Genomic DNA, 22135 nt, shown 5'->3' with positions numbered 1-22135 from the left:
TTTCTATTCTTCTGATGAGATAGCAATATCCTAAAAAATATTTTCACCATTCTTCCTAAAATGGAAGAAAAAGAAGCCTCAACCAGTCATCCATGGTATGACAATTTTTGACTTATCGTAAGATATGACATTTGTTTTGGGCACATCTGTTAGGTTGGCACATATAAGTACTTCTATTGCAAAGTGACTTCTGTCTAATCTTCCTTTGGAAAGTACATTTACATAATTGTATGAAGTTTGTATAAAGATACTGCTTCCCAACTAATGTTCATAGGGTAGCCCACCAACATTATGTAACAGTGAAATAATACTATTTAATAATGAAATTGTGAGTCAACTTGTCACATTTTTCTTGCTCGTACTGGAGAACTGTTGAATCAGGCAAAGTCATAGAAAGTCATCAAAAGAGACTAAAAAAAGAAAAAAGCATTTTGCTAGAAAAATAAAAAATCAGTTGTTCCCTGCCTCCCTGATACTTTTGAGTCCAAATATCCTTGAATATCCTTTCCCATAACCGTAATAAGTTTGACTCATCAATCGTACCCTACATCAGAGTAGTATGTAGGAATCTACATCCAGTTTTGCTACGAAAGAGCACTTCCAACAGCAAGTAGAGCATCTGTTCTGCATTGACTTTGAGTGTACAAAGTACATGCCCAGACCGTGCACACCACCAAAATTTCCAGCAAGCTACAGCTCACACCAGAAAACTACCTGTCCCACTAGCCGAGAGCTGCAAGCAAACTAGTTTACAGCAGCGTCGCCCACGTGGAGCTGTGGGCCACCACGGTTACCTGCATTCAGAAAGAGCTCAGGCAGGCTGAAACAAAAAGTCAGGTATTCCCTGTGGTTACAAGTATTAAATTTTGTATTTTCTGTTTGGAAACTGTGGCTGTCATAATCTTTCAGCAAGACAGACTCAGGGCCCAAACTCCTGCACAAACACTGAAACTCTTACATTGCAAGGCAATCGTTGAGCCAAGAGTTAGTTACATTTCCAATTGAGGTAAAAGGCATTTATCCCAAACCAAGGTGGTCCTTCTATATTAGATATTACTATATAGACAGCAACATCACAGATACATAGATTTATATTAAAAATATATATATATTCGAAAATTTTCAAAGTTATTTCCTTTCCAGAAAAACTGCATCCTCAAATCCGAAGCATTGTAATCTCTACTCCATCAAGCCTTAAAGGCAGCCCAAATACATCACTCAGTTCAAGATGGAAGAATCTCAACTACAACTCATTGGTTGGGGAATTTCTGGCCACTCCATGTCAACTAGGAAATGACTCAGCCATGCTGAACAGAGTGGTCCTCTTGCAACACAGCTACCAAAAAAAATCTGTACACCAATTCATACTCCAACCACTCTCCCTGATACACAGCCTCATCCGGTGAGCAGTCAATCTGTAGATACTTTAGTCCAAAAAAAAATAATTTTAATGTAATATATGGATATTTTCTGTTCTTGTTTTTAATGAAATTTCTGTATTTGTAAAATAGCAGCGCCTAATTAGAGGAGCCAGAATGGCAGAAAGATGTCAAAAAGGTGGCATTAGATGATGATGGGATGCTCACCTTGTAGGATTTGTTAGATATAACCAGTTGACTAAATAACAGATTCTTCATTTAATGCACATGATTCTTTTATTCACAGAGCGGCCACGTGGCTCAGATAACAGCTGTCTTCTTCCCTGCTGAGCTTTTCTGAAATACTGTCTTAGTAATTTAGAAAAGGAAGATTTTTGAAGTTTTCTTTTCCTTTGCCAGCTTGCAATAATAACATAAGCAAAGCTATCTAATAAATACTTCCAACTTAAGAGCTCCATAGATACATGAAGTATGTCATCATTCCTCTTTGGAGAGCAATGAGAACGGGCAAAGGACGATTTTCTGTGTTCTGTAGAGTCCAAAATTAACTTTGGTATGAAAGTAGGGCTAGTTTTGACTAATATATTAAGACTAAGGAAGTTACAAAACTGGTGTTCCTTGAAAACAGCTCCCAGTTTAGATGTTGCAAGAGGAGAAAGGATATAGTATTGACTTTGTTATGTATCCTTAGAAAGGACAGGCTTTTACTGTTCCTGTTTACAGTAAGTGAAGTTCCCTCTCTGCACATACTATCCTCTCTTCAGAGAGAGGGGACACATAATGTATTAGTTTGCTTTAAAACTGTTTTTGCAGTACTGTGTGATGATGGTAACACTGATAATGAAAGTAAGTGGGGGGCACTTACAGTATTAGATGAGATCTAGTATTTATTGTATTATTTTAGTTGGCCTGAGAGTTTAAGCCTGCTCTTTTCTCACTCAAAGTAGACATCATAATTTCTCTTCTCAGAAGTTCAGTGAGAATATTTATTTCCAAATATAATTTGCTATGAAACAATTGAGATGTTTGTTTTTCCACAGAGGAATTTCTCTCAATCACAAACAAGTCCCTGACCTTCAAGCAAACAGGCACAACGATCCCAGTAATAATCTAAAATTATATTGTGACTTGTTCACAACGGCTACATAAAACAGACATCAAGGGTGGGAAGATGGAAAAACGGGTAGGCCACAGTCACCCCACTGGCTGGTTGGTGGCTCTTCTATGGATGTTGCCCCTGTCATCACGCCATCTCCACTGGCTGGGGAGAGGATACAGATGTAAAATACTGCAACAAACCTGGAATGAATTTCTCAGACACTGGGGCATGCTGACTCCTGTCAGCAGTTAGGGCATGGCAACGCTCTGGGACAAACACAGCACAACTCCTTGGTATTTACTTTGATATCCCACTATGATACTCTCAAGATGGATGAGGCATTAAAGCTATGACTTTTCCAGATCATTCATAACTTTACCTTAAAATGCTTTGTATTCTGTGTTCTGCAAACCTGTACTCACATGTACGTGTTGGCTGCCACTGCTGCAGGGAGAGAAAAGAAGCACACGTATCCCCACCTACAGGGTTCAGCATCCATGTGTGTCTGTATTTTCTGTACTGTTCTTTTATGCTGTGATCAGAGAAAGGAAACATGCCTCCCTGTTTCTGAATGAGGAAAGAAAACCGCGTGAGGAAGCAGCAAGGGCAGCCACCTCCGCAAGGGAAGGCGAGTCAGGAGCTGAGGGTGACCACAACAGAGGCAGGGGCAGTGCCCTCACTGACCAGGGACGCAGTCCCGGCTACGCAAACAGGAAAAGCAGAACAGGTCTGGTGACAGAAACCAGGGTCACCCACAGTCCATGATCACCAAAGTCATCCCACAGTGACGAGGCAGGTCTGAGGCTTGGCCAGGAAGGCAAGCCAGCAGGTCAGGACCAGCGAGGGACATGGCTGGGCACAGGAAGAGCTGCAGCATAGCTCAAGAGGCAAAATGCAAAGGCTCAGCTTAAATGCTGCTCCTGAGAAAAAAGGAGGAACACCTGCAACGAGGCTTCTCATGGCTCTTCACAGCTCTGACACAGCTGTTTTCACAGCCACCTGATCCAACGCTACAGCTGCACCACAGCAGAGCTGGCCTTGGGCATGGAGAGCCCACCCCTACCAGGGGTGTGCATGCAGGGCCCTGGCACAGGGCGCTGTGCTTCGGTACCAGGAAATACCAAAATACTAGAGGGAAAAGTGTGTATTCTTCTATTAAACAGTATGTAGCAACTATCAGAAAATAAAGTGTTACTGAAAAAATCAGATGTCTGAAGTCAAGGTCAAGAACAATCCAGTGTTCAGACATAATGTAAGATACTGAAATATATATGGACTTTGAAAGTTAGCTTGCGAGGGAGCTGCATTGAACTCTACATTTATCTTGAGTTTTCCTGACCTATGAGACAAAATACTAGTCATGTTCTTCAGGAAGAGAAAAACTTCATCCTCCTGAATGAAGAATATTTGGCAATCTCCTCGCTACACTTGTTTCATAACTGATCATGAGACCTACTAACAAACCTGTGTTGTTCATTTTTCAATTAAATGAAGTCTATTATATTTGGGAATCTCCTGGAAAAAACTTGTAATAAAGTCACTGATGGCTTTGTGTGAGAGAATGATAGCCTTTTTAAGCCAATATTGTTTATGAAACTAATACCAATTAGATCCATCAACAGTATCACATAAACAAGACCTTCCTTTAAAAGAAAGGATACCAAGAAGTATTGCAGGAGTTGCTGAAAACAAACATGCACACAACTTTCACATCCGCAAACCAGTCTTGGGTGTCACGTTACTGAGACTCCTGCACTGGCAGACTCATTTTGGGCAGCACAAGTCTCCCCAGCGCACACGTGGGTGCTGTAGCAGCAGTACCCTCGTCCCGTTTGTACTTTGTCCTTCATACGGGCCTCTGACTCTCTTTAAAGGAACTAAGCTGTTTTAGCCAACACCATAGCTCAATTCCTTCTAGCCATCTGACCATCCTATGCTTCCAGTGACACTCTGTGAGTCAGACAGTAGTCTGTGCAGCCAGGGCAACACTTCTGCCTCCTCCCTGAAACCTCCCTGCACCGTCCCTGACACCTCATCTCCGTATGCAATGTCAGCGTGGGCGTTCCAAGCTATTAAAATATTTCAGGACTCCCATGCGTGAGGCTCTCTCTCTCCTCTCTGAACCTGGAAAACAACGAAACTTTCTTTCCATCAAATACTTGGAGAAGATAATGCAGACGAATAAATACACAGCTAAAATAACCCTGACTTAGAGCATTCGAGGAGCAATAAAAAGGATTGATTTACACACATGGATTTGGTCTTTTTTACATAAATTCTTTCATTACAGCAACATGAACAAACAAATCACCAAAGTGCTCCAAACAGCGTATGCTTAGGCTGGTTTAACAAAATGAGCATCTAAGAAAACATTACTAATATCTGGGAAATACATAAAAATCTTTGCTTATCTTGAAGCCTTCTCATTTTCAAACTGAATTATCGATATAGGCATATATATGAGCAAATGTTTTATAACACATTGCTTGTTGTTGAGCAGCTGTCCTCCTATAAGAAATACAAAATAACCTCAGGTATGTAAAGTCTATACAAATAATCACGGGCAAACATGTATTGTGAACACCCCACGGGGGGGGGGGGGAAAGGATGCATACAACAAACTGAGAAAGATCTAGGATACACAAAGAGCTATTAGTTTATGTAGAAACTGTCCAGTCTCATATGTCTGGAAAACATTTCATCACCAGCTTTACTGCAAGTAAACAGTGATACAATCTAAACCAGAAAATGAAATATATCCAACTGTCTAATGACAATGGTTGCCTAACAGTCTTTTTAAGATCATTCAGTTAAATTTGAAACTGGCCACATTATGGTAGTACACGTTGGGTATTTTAAACATTACAATCCATAAGACTCGTTAAGTAACAACAAACTTTATGCAACATTAGGTTCAGTGATTTGAAGTCTCTTCTAAAACTTGTGATCAGTCACAAGGCTCTATGACTCTTGCGATTATCATTTCAATTAAAGGGAAACTGTTTTTTTTTCCCCAGATATTCACATATCCAGAATGAGCACATATCTATTTACCATAGCTTAACAAAAAGCTACCAAGTCTCACTTTACTTTTTTCTTGTGCAACACACACTAATTCCTGATGTTGTTTTACATGTGTGCGAACCAAACAATACAATTCCGCGCTAACAGGAAACACCAATGTATCCACTATGCCTTCTTTTTGTCTGCTCTTTCACCATGACAAAAATAAATATAAATACATACATACACACATATGCGTTTTTGTTTGCTATGCACAATAAAACATGAGCTTTGTATTAAAAAAAACCAACAAATAAACCTTAGAATGATTTGCAAAGTTTAAATAGGATCACTCATTGAAGACAGATATGAAATCACTGGAATGAAAACCATGTCATCCATTTACCAAACATACAAATACAAGGTTATGCACAGAAACTAAGAACAAGAGGTTTATTACCAGTGATCCAAGTTCCTCAAGACCTGTAACCCAAAGTTTCAGTACAGAAGGGCGCTAGAGTTTGGAAAGTCTGTTTCTAGCTTTAACAGTACTCTGAGAAGGAGCTCATGACTTTGTCTTTCATGTTGTGCTGCCACATCAATGCTCTGCTCTGAGCACTAACCTCCCCATGCCCTCAGTACTTCTCAACCTGCAATTCAAAACAAGTGCTAGTAGATTAAAGACAAGACAGAAAGAATGTACCCATACCTGTGGATTACATTTTCAAGTAACTACAGCTACTACTAAGAATTTCTTTTTCTGTGTTTGGGTGGCTGTTTGCATATGTAGATTTCCCAGAGAGGTTGTGGGATCTCCGACCTTGGATGCAATCAAAACTTGACTGGACAAGGTCCTTATCAACCTCATTTAACTTGAAGTTAGCACTGTCTTCATGCTGGTCATCTGGTCCACCCCAGATGACCAGAGGTCCCTTCTAACTATATTATTCTACAATTCAATAACATTAGAACTTTGGTCAATTTCAAGCCTCGTCTTACAAATTTACAGTCATTAAAGAGCAGACTGCAAAGGCCTTCATACATGCGAGGATCCAGAGTCCAGCACAGTCCTTAGGAAACAGCATTATTGCCAGAGTTTTCAGCAATGCCACGCAGCTTAAGGAAGTTACAGAGCTCCTGGCGGCCATGCTGAACAAGTCAGTGCTTGGAAACCTTCCCAACATCAACTCTAATGCAGCTAAGGCTCTGATGAAGTAAATGGAAATCAAAGCTAGCACAACCACAGCTAATATAAATCAGTCTTGGCACAACATGTTAGCCACGTCAAAAGGATTTGAGTAGGGATGGCCAACCCCCGCAGTTACTCCACAGTGGAGACAAAAGTCTGAGAGATAATATGAAGGGCTTAGACCTGTGAATGTTAAAAGACAATTTTTCACATTCAGAGCAAGTAATAAAGCTCATAAACTTTGTGCATCCAGAAGAAAACCACATGTAAATTGTCTGTATAGAAACAGTTGGCATAGGATTGTCAATGTCTCTTCATAAATAACGCTGTGGTTAACAGGAAGACCAACTTCATAGAAAGACACACCAGTAAATACGTTGCCAAAGGTACAAATTCAATAGGGTATTGTATTGTTCAGTGTCTCATGATACAGGAACCAGGTTGTTCAGCATCTTATGACCCAACAGTGTTCTCTGCAGGCTGGAAAAGGACAACGCTTGTTTTTCTTGACCCTAGAAATCTTGGCAGACATTCTTAAGTCAGTCACTGTAATGGAAGAAGCTGAGGAAATCAGAGAATCTGTGTAGTAATCACATCTGTAAAAGGGACTGCAGCAGCATGAGTTATTCCTCCACCTCAGTGTCAAGAGGACGCAGTGCCATGCAGCAGGAGTCATGGAGGTCAGATGCCAAGAACATACGATAGACAGAAGGTATTAAGAGGGACATGGCATCCATAAAAGTTAACCGTACATTCAGGATCCTGACTCTGTAGCTGTAGGTGTTATCAGAGAGTGCAATGGCAGCAGCTGCTAGGCTTAGGGCAGCCAGAATTTAGCAGAACTTGTGGCTGAGGACAACCGTTTGCTGTATCCATTCATATCTGTTTCTTTTGCTCAGAATTTTTTGCTCAGGACACCCTCGTGAGACCTGCAGGTGAAATCCTGCACTAGGATGCTGAGGACCCCTGCGATTTGCAGCCCCTAGGGCCACGGCAGAAGTGGGTCAAGCCAGGGACAACAGTGGAAGTAGTCTGGAACACCAATGGGACCAACATGGTCTAAAAAGCCAACCATCACCCTTACAAGGAGGGATTCTGCAGATGTGGGTTTTGCTCCCTCTGTTTGTGAGACTTGAAACCACTGACAACTCTATGCTTAGTTACTGGATCTCTCCAGAGAGAGACCTCTCCAGAGCAGCAGAGGTACTCAGAGTGTGGGTGGATGACAAGAAGTATGCTTTGAGGAGGCTGTTCTCAGGAGGTAGATTGCTGTCTAGTAGCAGTTTAAAGGAAAGCAGAAAAAAGGCAGACTAGGATCCTCATTCACTGAGGAGCTAGAGAGGCTGGCACTATGAGGTGACAGGCAAAGTAATTAGAAAATAATTATTTTAAGGGAGAAAGGGATGCAAAAGAGTAGTAGAAGCGAGTCAAGATCATTCCAAGAGAATGAATCATAAAAAAGTAAATGCAGAAAAGAACACATCCATAATACACAGTTCCTGTTACGCTGGGTGATTCAGAGGGATGGACATGCTCTTAACTAGATCTTCTGCACATCACAGGGAGCCACGACAAAGCAGCCTGGATGAGCACTGTAAGAATCTCTGGTCCTGTGTGCCGGTGGCGCGCAATAATCCAGGTCCTAAATGAACATGGGAACTATCACTGGGAGACAAAGTATCATTTCTCATTCAAATTTATGTATCAGTGTAAATGTAATTACACATATAGTTGCTTTGGCTATGGGATTGGGACTATAAAAACAATTTTTGAGGAAAACAATACTCTGCTTTGTTGTTTCTGTACAACTGATGTTAGAAGGGCTTTTTATTTCAAAGTCTAACAATTCTCAGTTTCATTGCATCAAAGCCACAGAGGTTGTAACTATCATAAAGCCTGAAGCAGCTGATGTTCTTTTTCCCTGTGTAATGGCTATAGGAACAAAGCACAGCAATCAACACTTTTCTGTCTTCTATTCAGAAAGCTTTTTTGAAAACTTGCTTTCACAGTCACTTTATAAAATCTGGAATAAGTCACATCAAACAAAAACCCCAGTGTCACATAAATTCAGCCACTTTTGGTATTTTTTAGTTATATACAACAAAAATACAAATACAATCATTTGTTAATCCATAACCTTCAAGTTTCCATGCCAAGATAGGAAATGCAAGACTGTGTATGTGTATCTGCCGCAGTGCCCGCTGTCTGGTAAAATCCATCTATCTATTCACACAGACATAAGATTGAAGAACCAAGATATTCATACATATACAAGCCATCTTTTTCAAAAACAAAAGGATGAGCCTCTGACAGGAAAGTGCTTGGAATCTCATTAATTTGACACTTTGTGTTTCAATACGACATTTGAAATGCTAGAATACCGAAACGCTGTCTTGTACTGTAAATCCACAGTGAGGTTCAGGCTGGTTTTAATGATTACGTCTTCGTTCATGATACATCTGCTGAAAAATGATACCAGTCCTCTGAAGCAGATTTCGTGAAATGAAATTCTATTTTTAGCACCACTAGCTTGCTCACTTCTAACAGATTTTTTTTCCTTAAAGTTCTCTGCCCTAGTACTTATTACTAGAGTATTACCACACCGTGAAGCTAAACATTATTTCATCCACATTTTAATGATGATATACCTCATTTGTTTCACTGCCTTTTCAAATGCTGCAGTAAAGGAAGATTTCTTTATTCTGTATTAGTTTTTGATGCACATTTCCCTTATTACTGGAATAGTTTCCCTTTTCTCGTACCTAAATATGACTCCTACTTCAAATCCCCCCAAGTTTGCTTTTTTCTTCTATGAAACCATTCATTTTGATTTTTTCCCAAACATTCTACATTACTTTTGAAATGCTTTCTTTGTCTGAAATGCATACAAGTAATTTAGGGGTAAGTTTGTCTTCTGTGTAGGAACAAAGCTCAGTCTATCTACTGCCAGCAAGTGAACAATAGAAAGTAAAGTCTGCTTTTGTACTAGCATGGCAACATCTACATGTATAACCCTGAAAGATAAGAGACTTATTTTGAAAGAGAATGAGTTACTACTTCTATAGAATTTTAAAGTATTTAAGAAATCTACACAGAAAAAAGGGATAGCCTAGCCTGAAAGTAAATTCCTAGTATCTTGATGAAATGTCTCTCAAGGGAATTAGTATTTTCTTGGCAGCAAAGTAATGGGTTTGTTATTTTGGGTAGTATTTAAAATCTGAAGAAAGATTTTTGGTTTTGTGATTAAGGCTTAAATAATCTAGATTCTATGCTGGCTCCGCCATGCAGCCAACTGTCACACTGAGCAATTCGCCTGATGTCTTCAAACTTAATTTTTTCTTTCTATAAAATAAGAACAGCATTTATTTTCTCCTACCAAACATTCATCTTGCCTACTTTAGTGTCCATATAATTAAGTCACTGGGACAACTCATAGAACCTCAAGTTCATCACACACCTCATTTACTGCTGGTCTAGCTTTTAAACTGTAAAGTCTGCTACTATATTTGCATATATAAGTAGCATAACAAGACACAGAAATCTACTGGAGGATCTGAGAGTTGAAAGCAGACAACACTCCAGAAAGTTGGAAGTCCAGGGATTAAAAAAATCTTAACTTTTAAACAAACATTTTCCTCGTGTAAGAGAATGAAGTACTTTAAATTGAAATTTGCTATAATCCCTCTAAGTAAGTGGTAAAACTCTCTCCATCACAATGGCATGTTTTTCTCCCTTTCTCTCATTTAACACTTCTTACCTAAGTTTTTCGATTAGCTTTTTGGTTAACAGAGAGTAATGAGTCCGAAACATGAAAAACAAATCGTATTCCAATACATTTTCCTAGTGTCAATGCTTTAAATGTTACAGGCATAAACATGCAGCTGACTCTCCATGAGCATGTGGTGTTACTGTTCAAATGTCCTGTGCGATAAAAGCACCAGACTCTGCATAAAGCAAGCCAGGTTCAGCACTAGCTCTGTCTACCAGATCTGCATAAAAAGCTAACTAAGAGCTGACAAAAGTAAAAAGGCAAAATTTTGAAGAAAAATATATTACAATAAAAAGCCTGTTTATTAAATAAAATCATAGAAGTCCTCAAGTACATTAAGTTGGACAACGAAAGCTAAAAGCATTATGAAAAAGTAATGCTGAGTTATGAACACATCCTAGCTGAAGAACATTATTTCTGTTAGTGTATAGACAGATAAAAAAAGAAAGAAGGGAAAAGAACTACTTGTTGCATGCCTTACTAGTTGTAGGTTTAAAGCAAACTCCAATAGCAAACAATACAAAGGGTTATAAACAAGAGCAGCTCTTTGGAAAATTACAAGGCAAAAAGGTGGCCAAGGACCAGAGATGACAATTACTTCACTGTTTTCATGCAGTTGCAACTGTATTTATTTTCTCTATGCCAACTAAATGAAACATTTGTGGAAGACCTAGGAATTGCACGGAGCTTTCACTCCAAGAATAAAAGTGCAATACTCAAATATTCAAGCACAAGCAACATGCTCAGAAAAACAAATGTAATCTGACATGCTACAAAGTATGTTCAAAGGAAAGTATTGATTCACAATCACCAAATGGTGAAGGAGTTAGAAATACATAGTTCAGAAGAATATACGCACATTTTTCTCATCTATGTTCTCTGAAAAGTTTCTAAGAGCTTTGCTCCAAAGCAAACAGAACGCACAGCACAAGGAATGGCACATCTTCCTAAACGAACAAACCAGATGGAGTAACTTGTTTACTCTGCAGTGAGCGTCTGCTCCAGACCTACAATAGCAGGAAGAAGATAGTCTGAATGTGCAGGCCAGGGATGAAGAGAAAAGCAACATATAGCAACTCCAAAACCACGATGCAGCCAGAGAAGAGTCTTTCAAAAAAACTTTGAAGAAATATTTTACATCATTGCCAAGAAAGGATTAGGTGGCAGGCAGTTTCCATTAGCCAAGACAACCCAACCAAAAAACCACAAAGCCCGAATTATCATCTTGGCAACAGAGAAGAGAGGGGTGCTTTTAGCAGACGGCAATTAAGGATTTGGCAAGCATCTGGAGGAAAGGAAAGAATGTGAGTCAAAGATAATGCTAATATCACAAGTCCAGATAACAGAGAAAGATAAAGACACAATGAGAAATACATAGCAGAGAAATAATGAATTCAGATAGCAGTACAACAGCCACTAGGACCAACAGAAGAAACAAGCAGAAGTGCAGGGAGCTGTGAAAGAACACATTTGGAGCAGAGCGCCATCTCTGCAACGCTGAGAGTCATCAAATATTGGGCAGAGGCAGTAGCACACCCCCACAAAAGCGGATTATTAACTTTTTGGTTAGGAAGAAACAGAAATAAAGGAAGTTAATGAATGAACTATAAAAGATTTTGAAAGAAAACAGGAGAGGAAGGCTTGGAAGTAAAGGTACAGTACAGATGAGAAGTGGTGACAGGAGACTCGGACAAGTGTGTTTCAGGCTTAGGGACGAATATGTGGAAGAGAAAAACTGTCAGTTTAACAGAATACCCCTACCTTCTTAAATGAAGCAGGTGTTAATCTACTAAGTGTGAACAGCTTGCCTTGTCCTAGTTAATTATTTAACCTTCACTTCTTGCTGAGGGTGAAGTACTAAAAGCATTACAGGTGCTTCATAATTACTACTGGTTAATAAAAGAAAGGGACATGATGAAATACACATTTAGAATTCAGTCACCCCTTTGTTTTATCTGTATGTTTAATTTACCCTCCGTATTTCCTTCTGGTAAATAAAAGTATTTTACTTCACCTGCTACAGCACAGCAACACTAAATGATAATCGAAGAGTTCAGCACCGAACATCTGTTAGTGTCTTTCCTTCACGCCATTAAGGAGGGATCTTGCAGCTTGCTTTGTTTTCCCACGACTGACATTACAAACATGTAAGTGGCAGACAAAATTAAACAGTTTAAGATGAAAATTTTCACACTGGTAGGTCATGGGGAGCACAGAAACTTACCAGTTGCTGAAAAGTTCACTTTGGAACAAAAGCTTAAATGAGTTGCACTGTGTCAAGTCAAACAAAAGAAAGTACAAAACTAACAAAAACTCCTTTTTGCCCCAGTGAGCCCCAAGACTGCTTCAGTATCCTCTCTACCAAAGAAAGCACACAATGCCCACACTCTCACGACTCAACTGCAAATCTTGCTTTGTTTAACGTCTGAACTTCTCAGGTCAAGTGATTTAGATAAAAAGCTACATGTTAGTGTTCATGTGAAGAAAAACATGTAGTCATAGAACTGCAAAGAAAAAAAAAAGTACTTGAGTATGTATTAACCAAAACCTAGAAAATAACCTAAAAAACCATATTCAACAGTTTGTTTTCTGCTGATCTCACTGTATGCTAGAATAAGCCTTATGATTTTTGAATGCTCAAAGACAGCGTTACTGGGAATTTCTGAACTGGCCACCATGACCTGCCCTGTTGTTAACCTACTGAAAATGCATATCTGACTAAAATTCCAATTAAGCTTACTCTTAGTATTTTCCCTGAGTAACCTTTGGAAATCCTGTGAGGGGACACCACATCTCTCCTCCCTTCTCTTGCAATAATGAAGCTTCTGCATGTTTACAACCAGAGGACAGCAGCTCTTCTTGCTCCCAGCAGACAAGATAGCAGAAGGCAGCAGGAGAAATTAAAGGCTAAACCAAGATTAACCACACTGTCTACTTGTTCATAAAAATTCCACATGTTCATCTGCATTAGGTCAGCAAAAGCTGCATTAAAAAAAAGCCTTTCATAATATTATTTTCCCAAGTATAAATTGCTGGGGGTTCTACACATGTAAAGTGTAAAAGTGGCTAACAAGAATCTATATGTTAAAATGTGATCTACTTCATACAAGAATAGTTTAGATGAACTAGATCAATACTTGGAGGTCTCTTCCAACCTTTAATGATTCTAATGATTCTATGATTCTAAGTTATCACTGAAAAGAAGAGCACAGGTGTCATTAAACAAAGTAGGTGGGAGCACTCTGGATTCACCTCATTCATAAATAACTTTCGCTTTAAATCTCTGCACATTTCGAAAATAAACTTACTGATATTGTTAGTTTTATCTTTCAATCCTTGCCTCATTTTCTTAATGGTTTAATTTAAAACAACATTTGCTTTTAAATTATAAGTTGGGAAACCAGTACCTGGTAACTGAACTGCTGAAGTGAAATGAAGTGTTTAGCTCCTCTGAGTTCCTGTTTTCTTTGACCACTGACCAAATTCAAAACTGATAAGCAAGCAATTAGGTTAGTTGTGTTAAAATTAGCCTAATCCAGTAATGCATGTTATAGTTGAAATAATGCTCCTTAGATATTCAAGGGCCTTTACATTAGAGTCAGAGCGCGCTACTAAACCCAGCCACCCAGAAATAAGAAAAACTGCAGATCAATTAGGAACACACATACACAAAAGGTCTGTTTAAGGAATTTTCTCTCTTAAGGTGACTTAATAACCTAGTAGGACCGTAACATTTTACCAAAAAAGTCAATGTTTGTTCTTCATAAAACACCACTAATACCCGCTTCAGTCAGAGGAAGTTATTCATGTCCTGCAGTGAGATAACTACGATATCAAAAGTAGAACATCTAGAAGGAAAAATGCAGTACAAAACGAATGCAATATTATATTCGGATGCTTAACCAGGTCACCAAAATGCTCCTTGCTCTCCTAAAAAAAAAACGTGCTGAAGTCTGATTTCCCTTAGCTTCCCAAAAATCAAACCACTCACTGAACCTATTCAGTACTCCCAACTTCATCACTGCAAGTGTAAGTGCTACATGGATTGAAGTGGTGCAGGGAAAGAATGGCTGTAAACAACAAGAAATCTTTAAAGATTCAGCTTCTTTGTGTGCTTTTTGTCTGTCATTTAATCTATATTTTATGCACTTTATTCTCATCACCTGTAAATCTTCTGTATACTTTTTACATTGTGGATGTTGGACTTCTGAGTGAATAGAGATATTCAAGAATGGAAGGTTTGGGTTGGTTTTTGTCCCCCATAGATCAAAAAGCCAACACTATCAGGTCAAACTTACCACTAAAATTGAACTTACTGAACTCCAGGGATGTATTTTACCCCAGTTTCAGAATTGCCCTAGGCAAAATCCACCAACAAATAACAAAGAGCTCCCTCCATGCACTCACTCTAAGAACTATTATCTGGTTATTATTCATCCCCAGAAAGCGTACCCCTTGTTTGGATTATGTTTTTACTATTAACTATTTGGTACTTAGCAAAGAGGCAGGAAAACACAGCGTCTCTAACAGAAAATTCAGAACTAGCAGACTTCATAGAAAAACAATATCATACGATCTCAGAAGCCTTTGAGGGATTTAGCAGACCAGAAATTTAGTTACAACTTTTGTAGCTTAAAATTTATTTGCGATAACAAGCAAAAAAAAAAAGTATGAAACATAGCATTCTCATTTCATACTGATACTCTAAATTTGTCTTTTATTATATACAACAAAGAAGGACAATACAAAGGGCCATTAAATTGTAGGCATGCAAACAACATCTAAAGCTTAATTTTTCCCTGCAGTTTGAATGAGCAATCAGATTACTCTCTTGGTCTGAACAGACAGGCAAACATGTCCACTGGCACTGGTCTACTAAAAAAATAGCACCTTAAAGCTAATTGATACAATAGCTATCATATCAATCAGTACATATGATAGCTGCCATTGATATGACAGGTATCTTCTCAAGCACAATATAATAGAATTTATGTAGAAAGGGTTCTGCAAAAACTAAAGACCTGTACAAATTACCTTATTCTCCCAACACTCTGACATCCCTTTCAAAGTCATATAAACTATATTTCCAAATTTTCACATTTAATCTCATCAAAAAACTGGGTAATTCTGTAGTTACCACAGGGTAACTATATAGGGAATATTTTTGCGCTTTGAGATTTAAAAAAACAAAGCAGAAAAACATCAAAAAAACCACCACCACCTAACTTAATGCTCCATGCTCTGCTGTTTGTGCTTTTCACAGGCAAAACATTCCCTGGAGGGATCAAAGTTACTGCAAGACCTAGTTTTCCACCAGCCATTATCTGAAATTGTCAGAAGACCAAGGCTGAAATCTGCCTCTGGACTCTTCCCCAGCTGACTGAAAGGTTTACCAGTGGCATCACTGGAATGAAGATTTCGTCATGAATCCTGTGTGACTGTATGGCGTGTAGATTATTAAAGGCACATCATACTACACTGCAAAATTACAAAGCCTTTACAAGGAACAGTTGAATTCTCTTAGAGACTCTGGACAGATGGCAGGATTTGACTATCACTAAATCAGCTTAGTCAAATACATTATTAGTTCTCCAGCCCAATATTCACTGCGTATTCCTAATGAAATTGCTAAATGAAAAGGGCGATGTGCCAAGCTTATAGCAAGTAAACAACAGAAATCCATTCTCCTCCAAGATCAACCTCCTCCCGATGCGCTGTAAATGCTTATACAAATTACAAAAAACAAAGCTCCTCTTGAAAAAGCGGCTCATTACAAAACACGAAAGATCGAAACCTAAATTCTACTTTTTTGTGTGTTTACTATTGAATCAAGTGTCTGTTAAGCTGTTTCTTTGTGACTATGAAGTAATTCAGGAAAATCAGGATGTCACACTGACTGCCACAGAACCACCACATCAATGAACAAGCATAATGGGCTTTCAGGTATCTAAAATAACAGGTCCCTCACAGGCTGGACGTGCAGCTTCTCTGTGAGATAATTCCATCAGCAAGGGATGAGCGCTTCACTTAGCAAAACTGGCACATAATGCTCAAGCACGACTTAATGCTCGCAAGAGAAGATGCATGATTCCACTTTGATTTCTAGAAGGCAATTCTGAGTTCCTCTTAATTCTCCTCTTAACAGCACAAGGAATCAAAAGCTTTCATAGAATTACCAGATTTGTAACCAAGCATTCACACAGAATTTTATTTTTTCAATGCATAATCAAAACTTGTTTTGATGGAAGTCACAGTCATATTTTGCTAAGAGAAATTATTTTCATAAAAACATTTTTGCCCATCCTCCATACAGCGATGTTTCTTCTCCCTTATCACCATAAGGTTAATGCTCAGGAAGTAGAACAAAGTGATTACCACTGTGCATGACAAGGATTGTTTGCTGCAGCAATTACCCCTCAAATCAGAATGTTACTTTTGTTTACACTCAACAGGGATAAAAAAAAGAATCCTAGATATTAGTATATGCTAAATACACCCATTTTACACTGCTTGAATTTTGAGCAGGTAACACACTTTAATGTAGGTGTGGCACTATTTTTAATGCAAAATTATGACACCTCTTTTGAAATCCTAACATTCTGTGTTATTAAATATATGCTCTCATTTTCATCAGCATGAGAGGTGGTTGATTTTGTTTGCATCAATACAATGAACTAACAAGTATATTCTTATTTGTACCAAAGCAAACACAGTATCCTTATAACCTATATATTTATTTCCCCAAATTATTATCTGAAAGATAGTCAATATTTAAGTTCCCAATGAAAAGGCAAAAAGAAAAAAAGGCAATTTTAGCTCCACAGAAAAATACTATAATTTTCACTGTATGTTAAGATTTTTAATAATTAGAGATACATATAACTGATAGCTCATGAATAGAATTTGCATACAGAGCACACAAACATTTCTACATGTGATTCCTTTTGTGATTTGACATGAGCTGAATGGTCTTGAACAATTTATTCACCATTGTTTGGGACAGGCTATTTAATGCATTTCTGACTTTGAAACAAATGTGAGAGGTTGCATATATCTTCATATTAGCATAAATACTGGTTAACTACAATAATCATATACAACAGGCCTGTGCTCAGTTAGGTGGGCCTTTTCAAATACACAGCAATTAAACCCTCCTACATATCAGTCACTTCGCATTCACAGAATACTTTCTATATGAGTACTAAATGTTTACAAATAAGGCTGGCGTATTTTATATAATCTTCACCACCTCGGTTGAGGTGACTAAGGAGCGCTATCATTATGTACATAAGAGTCATAGGCAGATGCAGATTAAATAAGGTCACCTTATTCCTTACTCCCATCTTCCCATTACAGCTATGGGATCTGGACTCTGAACTTGACACACCACTCATTGCTAGCTTGAAATAAATGGTGTACCAATTCAGGATAATTTACATGTTTTGCAAAAGTGTTACAATTGTTTTTAGTTACGATTTTAAGAGGTTTCCCACATATTCTATACATTCAATCAGGCCACACTCTTTTCCACAGGAATCAAAAAAGTGAGATGGGCTGTCTCTGCTGAATTCCTAGTTCTGAAAAAACACAAACATCATCAAGTCTAAAGCTGCAGCCCCAAAGGAATTCTGGAGGAGGAAAAAGCCACTGACTCCTTCACAGCCTCCTTCAAAATGACAAATATAAACAGAAGAGTCAATATGCTAATGGTCACAGTGCTGCTTATTAGAGACCATTTAAAATGAAGCCTCTGTCTCATGGGAAATTCTAATCTGCTTTTCTTTCCAACTATCAACAAAAAACATTTTGAAAAGATCAAAATTTAAAAAAACCTCTTTCCCAAGGAATATGAAGTATAACATATCCAATTGACTCCCACTAGACATTTTCATTTGAAACAAAAGCACTTTTACTTTCCCAAAATTAAAATATTCTATGTTTTGTTAAAAATATTTTAACAGGGGTTTATTATTATCTGTATTTTTAGTGTTAGGGCCTTTCATTACCTTCCATTAAAAAATGCAAAGCAAAATTGTAAACAATGTTTAGTATGCAAAGCAAATGACACACTAGATTATCATTTGTAAATAAGGTACTAGATTTATTAACTGAGATTTTACAAATGCTGAAACAAAACCAAGATGCATTTGCTTAAACCGAACCACACGAAGAAACAAAATGTGCCTACTTCCAATTTCTGTACTTACATCAGTTAGGAATTACTCCTTACACTGTATCCTGCAGAAAGGACATTTCCTTTTTTATTATTATTAATACTTGCAAAAATCTGGATGGCCTTAGCATTTTATCATTTGTAGTTGAATTAGCTGGCCTTTAATTTTGTCTTTAAACCAGCCATTTTCATGCACAGTTTATCTACGTATAAACCATTCCATAACAGCAGTTTGTCACCTTCATATATATTATTGATGAGAAAACAGACAACCCGCCAATTAAAATGCATGCACTTGCCCCATCTCCAGGCTCAGCCTGAGGTACTGATGGAACAGTTGAAGTAAAAACTCAGTTTTACATTTCAAAGAAAGTTCAAAGGCAGTGAGAAAAGACTGCCCTGCAAAGACACAGAAATTGTATTTATTGCTGGAAAAGTTTATTTAAGGAGTACACTATATACTCTGTATGAGAATAAAAATTATACTATGAGTCCATATCTTGTTCAACAAGACATTCTACTTAGTTTTCCTTTCAGTCTTGGATTAAATCTATGAATCTGACAAAATGATAGTTTGAACATTCTTACAAGACTAGTCACAGCTTAGTATCAAAGATACAGAGTCAAATAATGGTCAAGATATAAATCAAGCAGATTTAACTGGATTTGTGTTTCTGTTGCTACCTCAGCAAGACGTACAACAATATTTCTTGGGCCCCAAAATATTGCCAAGTGATAAATCAAAGGAAATATTAAAAGTCTCTGAAATCGGGATGTCTTTATATGGACAAACAACCCTGAGATCACTTGTCTTCTCTGCTTCCATCCAAATTCTTGGGTTGTCAAAAATCACCAAGCCATTCCATACACACTAAGTATTTATTCCACGACCTACTAGTCCTTTCTAAAGTAAGTATAACAAGAGAATTTATCCAACAGAGGTTATCTAAAATAAAATATTCTGTTAAACATATGTATTTTAAAGAAATTAATATCAAATGAGATTACCTTGGCTGCATAACATACCTCTAACCTTGTTTTTGGAAAACCACATGGCCTTTCTTTCCTCTGTTTCTGAACGTAAGACTAAATATCCCATGTTAAGACACATTTATGCAGCTGTTAATGAAAGTCATAAATACAATACACATTTCACGGTACAACTTTGCAATGGCAACTCCATACCATAAATGTACCACATTTACACTATAAGTTAATGAAAAAGAGCTGAGCTACATCAGCACTAGCAGAAAACACAAAATATTTCTCTTACCTCCATTTCTGTGCAGTGTAAACGGCCTGATTTATCTGTAATTGAAAAAAAAAAAAGTTTTCAGATTAAGTAAAAGACGGTGGACAAATAAAACTAAAAGCTTGAGTCGCCTTTTTTTTTTTTGAGTAATTGCCAAATATTCTTTGCCTTACTTTAATCACACGTTTCAATAATGTTTCCATTATATATGCATCACATAATTAACAACAAGAAGGCCCTGCCCTTTTTATTTGAATCCTTCACAATACTCCCTTTTTAAAAGATGCGTCTTTAATGCCTGGCTTCATTATTTAAATTGTATGACTGATGCTTGGCCATGGAGGGAACATGAAAACACATTGGCTTAAATTAAGCAGCAGCAAATAATTATTTCAAGAGAAAAAACAACATTAATTCATAAACCAGAGAAAAGCCACTGTTTCATCTGATACTTCTGGGATATCAATGAGTTCAACAACATGAAGTTCAAGCAAATTAAAGTTGAAACATTACCGTAATATTTTTGTAAGTCCCTCTTGTCAATTTTTGCATTTCCTCTGAGTTCAGAAACATCACTTTGGAATTTATATAATACAGAAAAATTAAGTTTCTGAATTGTTTCATCAAATTGAAATCTCAATTTTCTCAAAGACAAAACACTTTGGTATAAAAGTGTAAGTGGCTTGACAGCTTACAAAAAATAAGACTGAAATTTCCCAGCATATTGGGAAGGTACCGTTTCACTAAAAGCAGCAAGATTATAATTTCATATTAATAATTCATGTCAAAGTAGGGTGAAGTAATTCTGACAGGATGATTTTCTGTTGGAAAAACGATATTCAAGTCAATCAAGTATTCCACTGAAATGCATCCATTTCAACGGGGAGATACCCAAAACTTTAATTTCAAAACACAGAGATACTGAATTTTACTCTTTTTGTCTTTGCTTTCTGGCTGCATTGCGCCCACACTGCTAGTCTAAAATTTGCAACTTTGGGCCTGATGGCACTCACCCTAGGAAATGCATGACACGATTTTGAGTCCCCATGTACTCAAAAACCAGAACGGCATGCTTTCGCTTGACTGTGGGTACACTGAGAGCATATGTTACAGGTGATGGTTGCTGAATACCACCCAGCGTAGCCAAAGGATTTACTGCAATAGCTAGGAAGAGCCTGCAATTTGTAGCCATAACTGGAAGGACTGTTTTATCAGATTGCCTGGCAAGCCCAAGGAAGCTCAACCAACTGGTTAGCATAATGCTTGCACAGAAGAGTGATCACGCTGACTTCATACGTTAAATCTGAATGGCATGCAAAACTGTCGGCACTAGGGAAGAGTCACCCGCTTAGAAAAAGATTAAATTTTCATATTGAACTGGTCACCTTCCCTTTGAAACTAAAGGTTAAACACATCTTGGATGAATAGGGAACATCCACCTAACAGAGTGAAAGTTGTTTATCTTAATTTTGAACTGCTGCCAATGCAAGCAGAATGCTTAGCACTGGCGTCTGACTTAAAAATGAAGAACAGAAGAGTGACTTAAAAAGGCAGCTTTTGCATCATGTATCATCTTCTCAAAAAGACTGGTGATTCTGGTCAATTCACTTCAAGATCCACATAAGAGACATTTTTTGTGTTTAAAATGGTAACATTCATGTGATTGTTATAAATTACAAATGGGAGAAATTTACTGAGAACTTTTTTGAAGTAGTCCTACAATTATTAGCAGATTTATGAATATTAGGGGCTACTTCTGTGAAACTCAAATGACAGATGACCAAATGACTAAAGACTAAGACTAAAGATGGGTGGATTGTCGGGTGGGTGAGGAATTGCTTAGATGGTCACATCCAGAGGGTAGTGGTCAACGGCTCAATGTCCAGATGGAGATTGGTGACAAGTGGTGTCCCGCAGGGGTCCGTACTGGGACCGGTCCTGTTTAATATCTTCATCAATGACATAGACAGTGGGATCAAGTGTACCTTCAGCAAGTTTGCAGATGACACCAAGCTGAGTGGTGTGGTCGACATGCCAGAGGGACGGGATGCCATCCAGAGGGACCTGGACAAGCTCGAGAAGTGGGCCTGTGTGAACCTCATGAGGTTTACCAAGGCCAAGTGCAAGGTCCTGCACCTGGGTTGGGGCAACCCCCAAGTATCAATACAGGCTGGGGGATGAAGGGATTGAGAGCAGCCCTGCCGAGAAGGACTTGGGGGTGCTGGTGGATGAAAAGCTGGACATGAGCCAGCAATGTGCGCTCGCAGCCCA

General features: G+C 38.2%; 1 protein-coding gene across 1 annotated transcript in view; it reads right to left on the bottom strand.

Moving 5' to 3' along the window:
- Positions 1-22135, bottom strand: part of SPIRE1 (spire-type actin nucleation factor 1) — a 125228-nt gene that overhangs the window by 94993 nt on the left and 8100 nt on the right. Inside the window, exon 2 of the mRNA XM_009318579.1 lies at positions 19886-19920. Coding sequence (XP_009316854.1) covers positions 19886-19920 — 35 coding nt within the window. The remainder of the gene's footprint in view (positions 1-19885; positions 19921-22135) is intronic.

Source organism: Pygoscelis adeliae, unplaced genomic scaffold, assembly GCF_000699105.1.
Source record: "Pygoscelis adeliae isolate BGI_AS28 unplaced genomic scaffold, ASM69910v1 Scaffold42, whole genome shotgun sequence".
Taxonomy (NCBI): Eukaryota; Metazoa; Chordata; class Aves; order Sphenisciformes; family Spheniscidae; genus Pygoscelis; species Pygoscelis adeliae.
The sequence above is the reverse complement of the archived record's forward strand: the minus strand, read 5'-3'. Positions and strand labels throughout refer to the sequence as shown.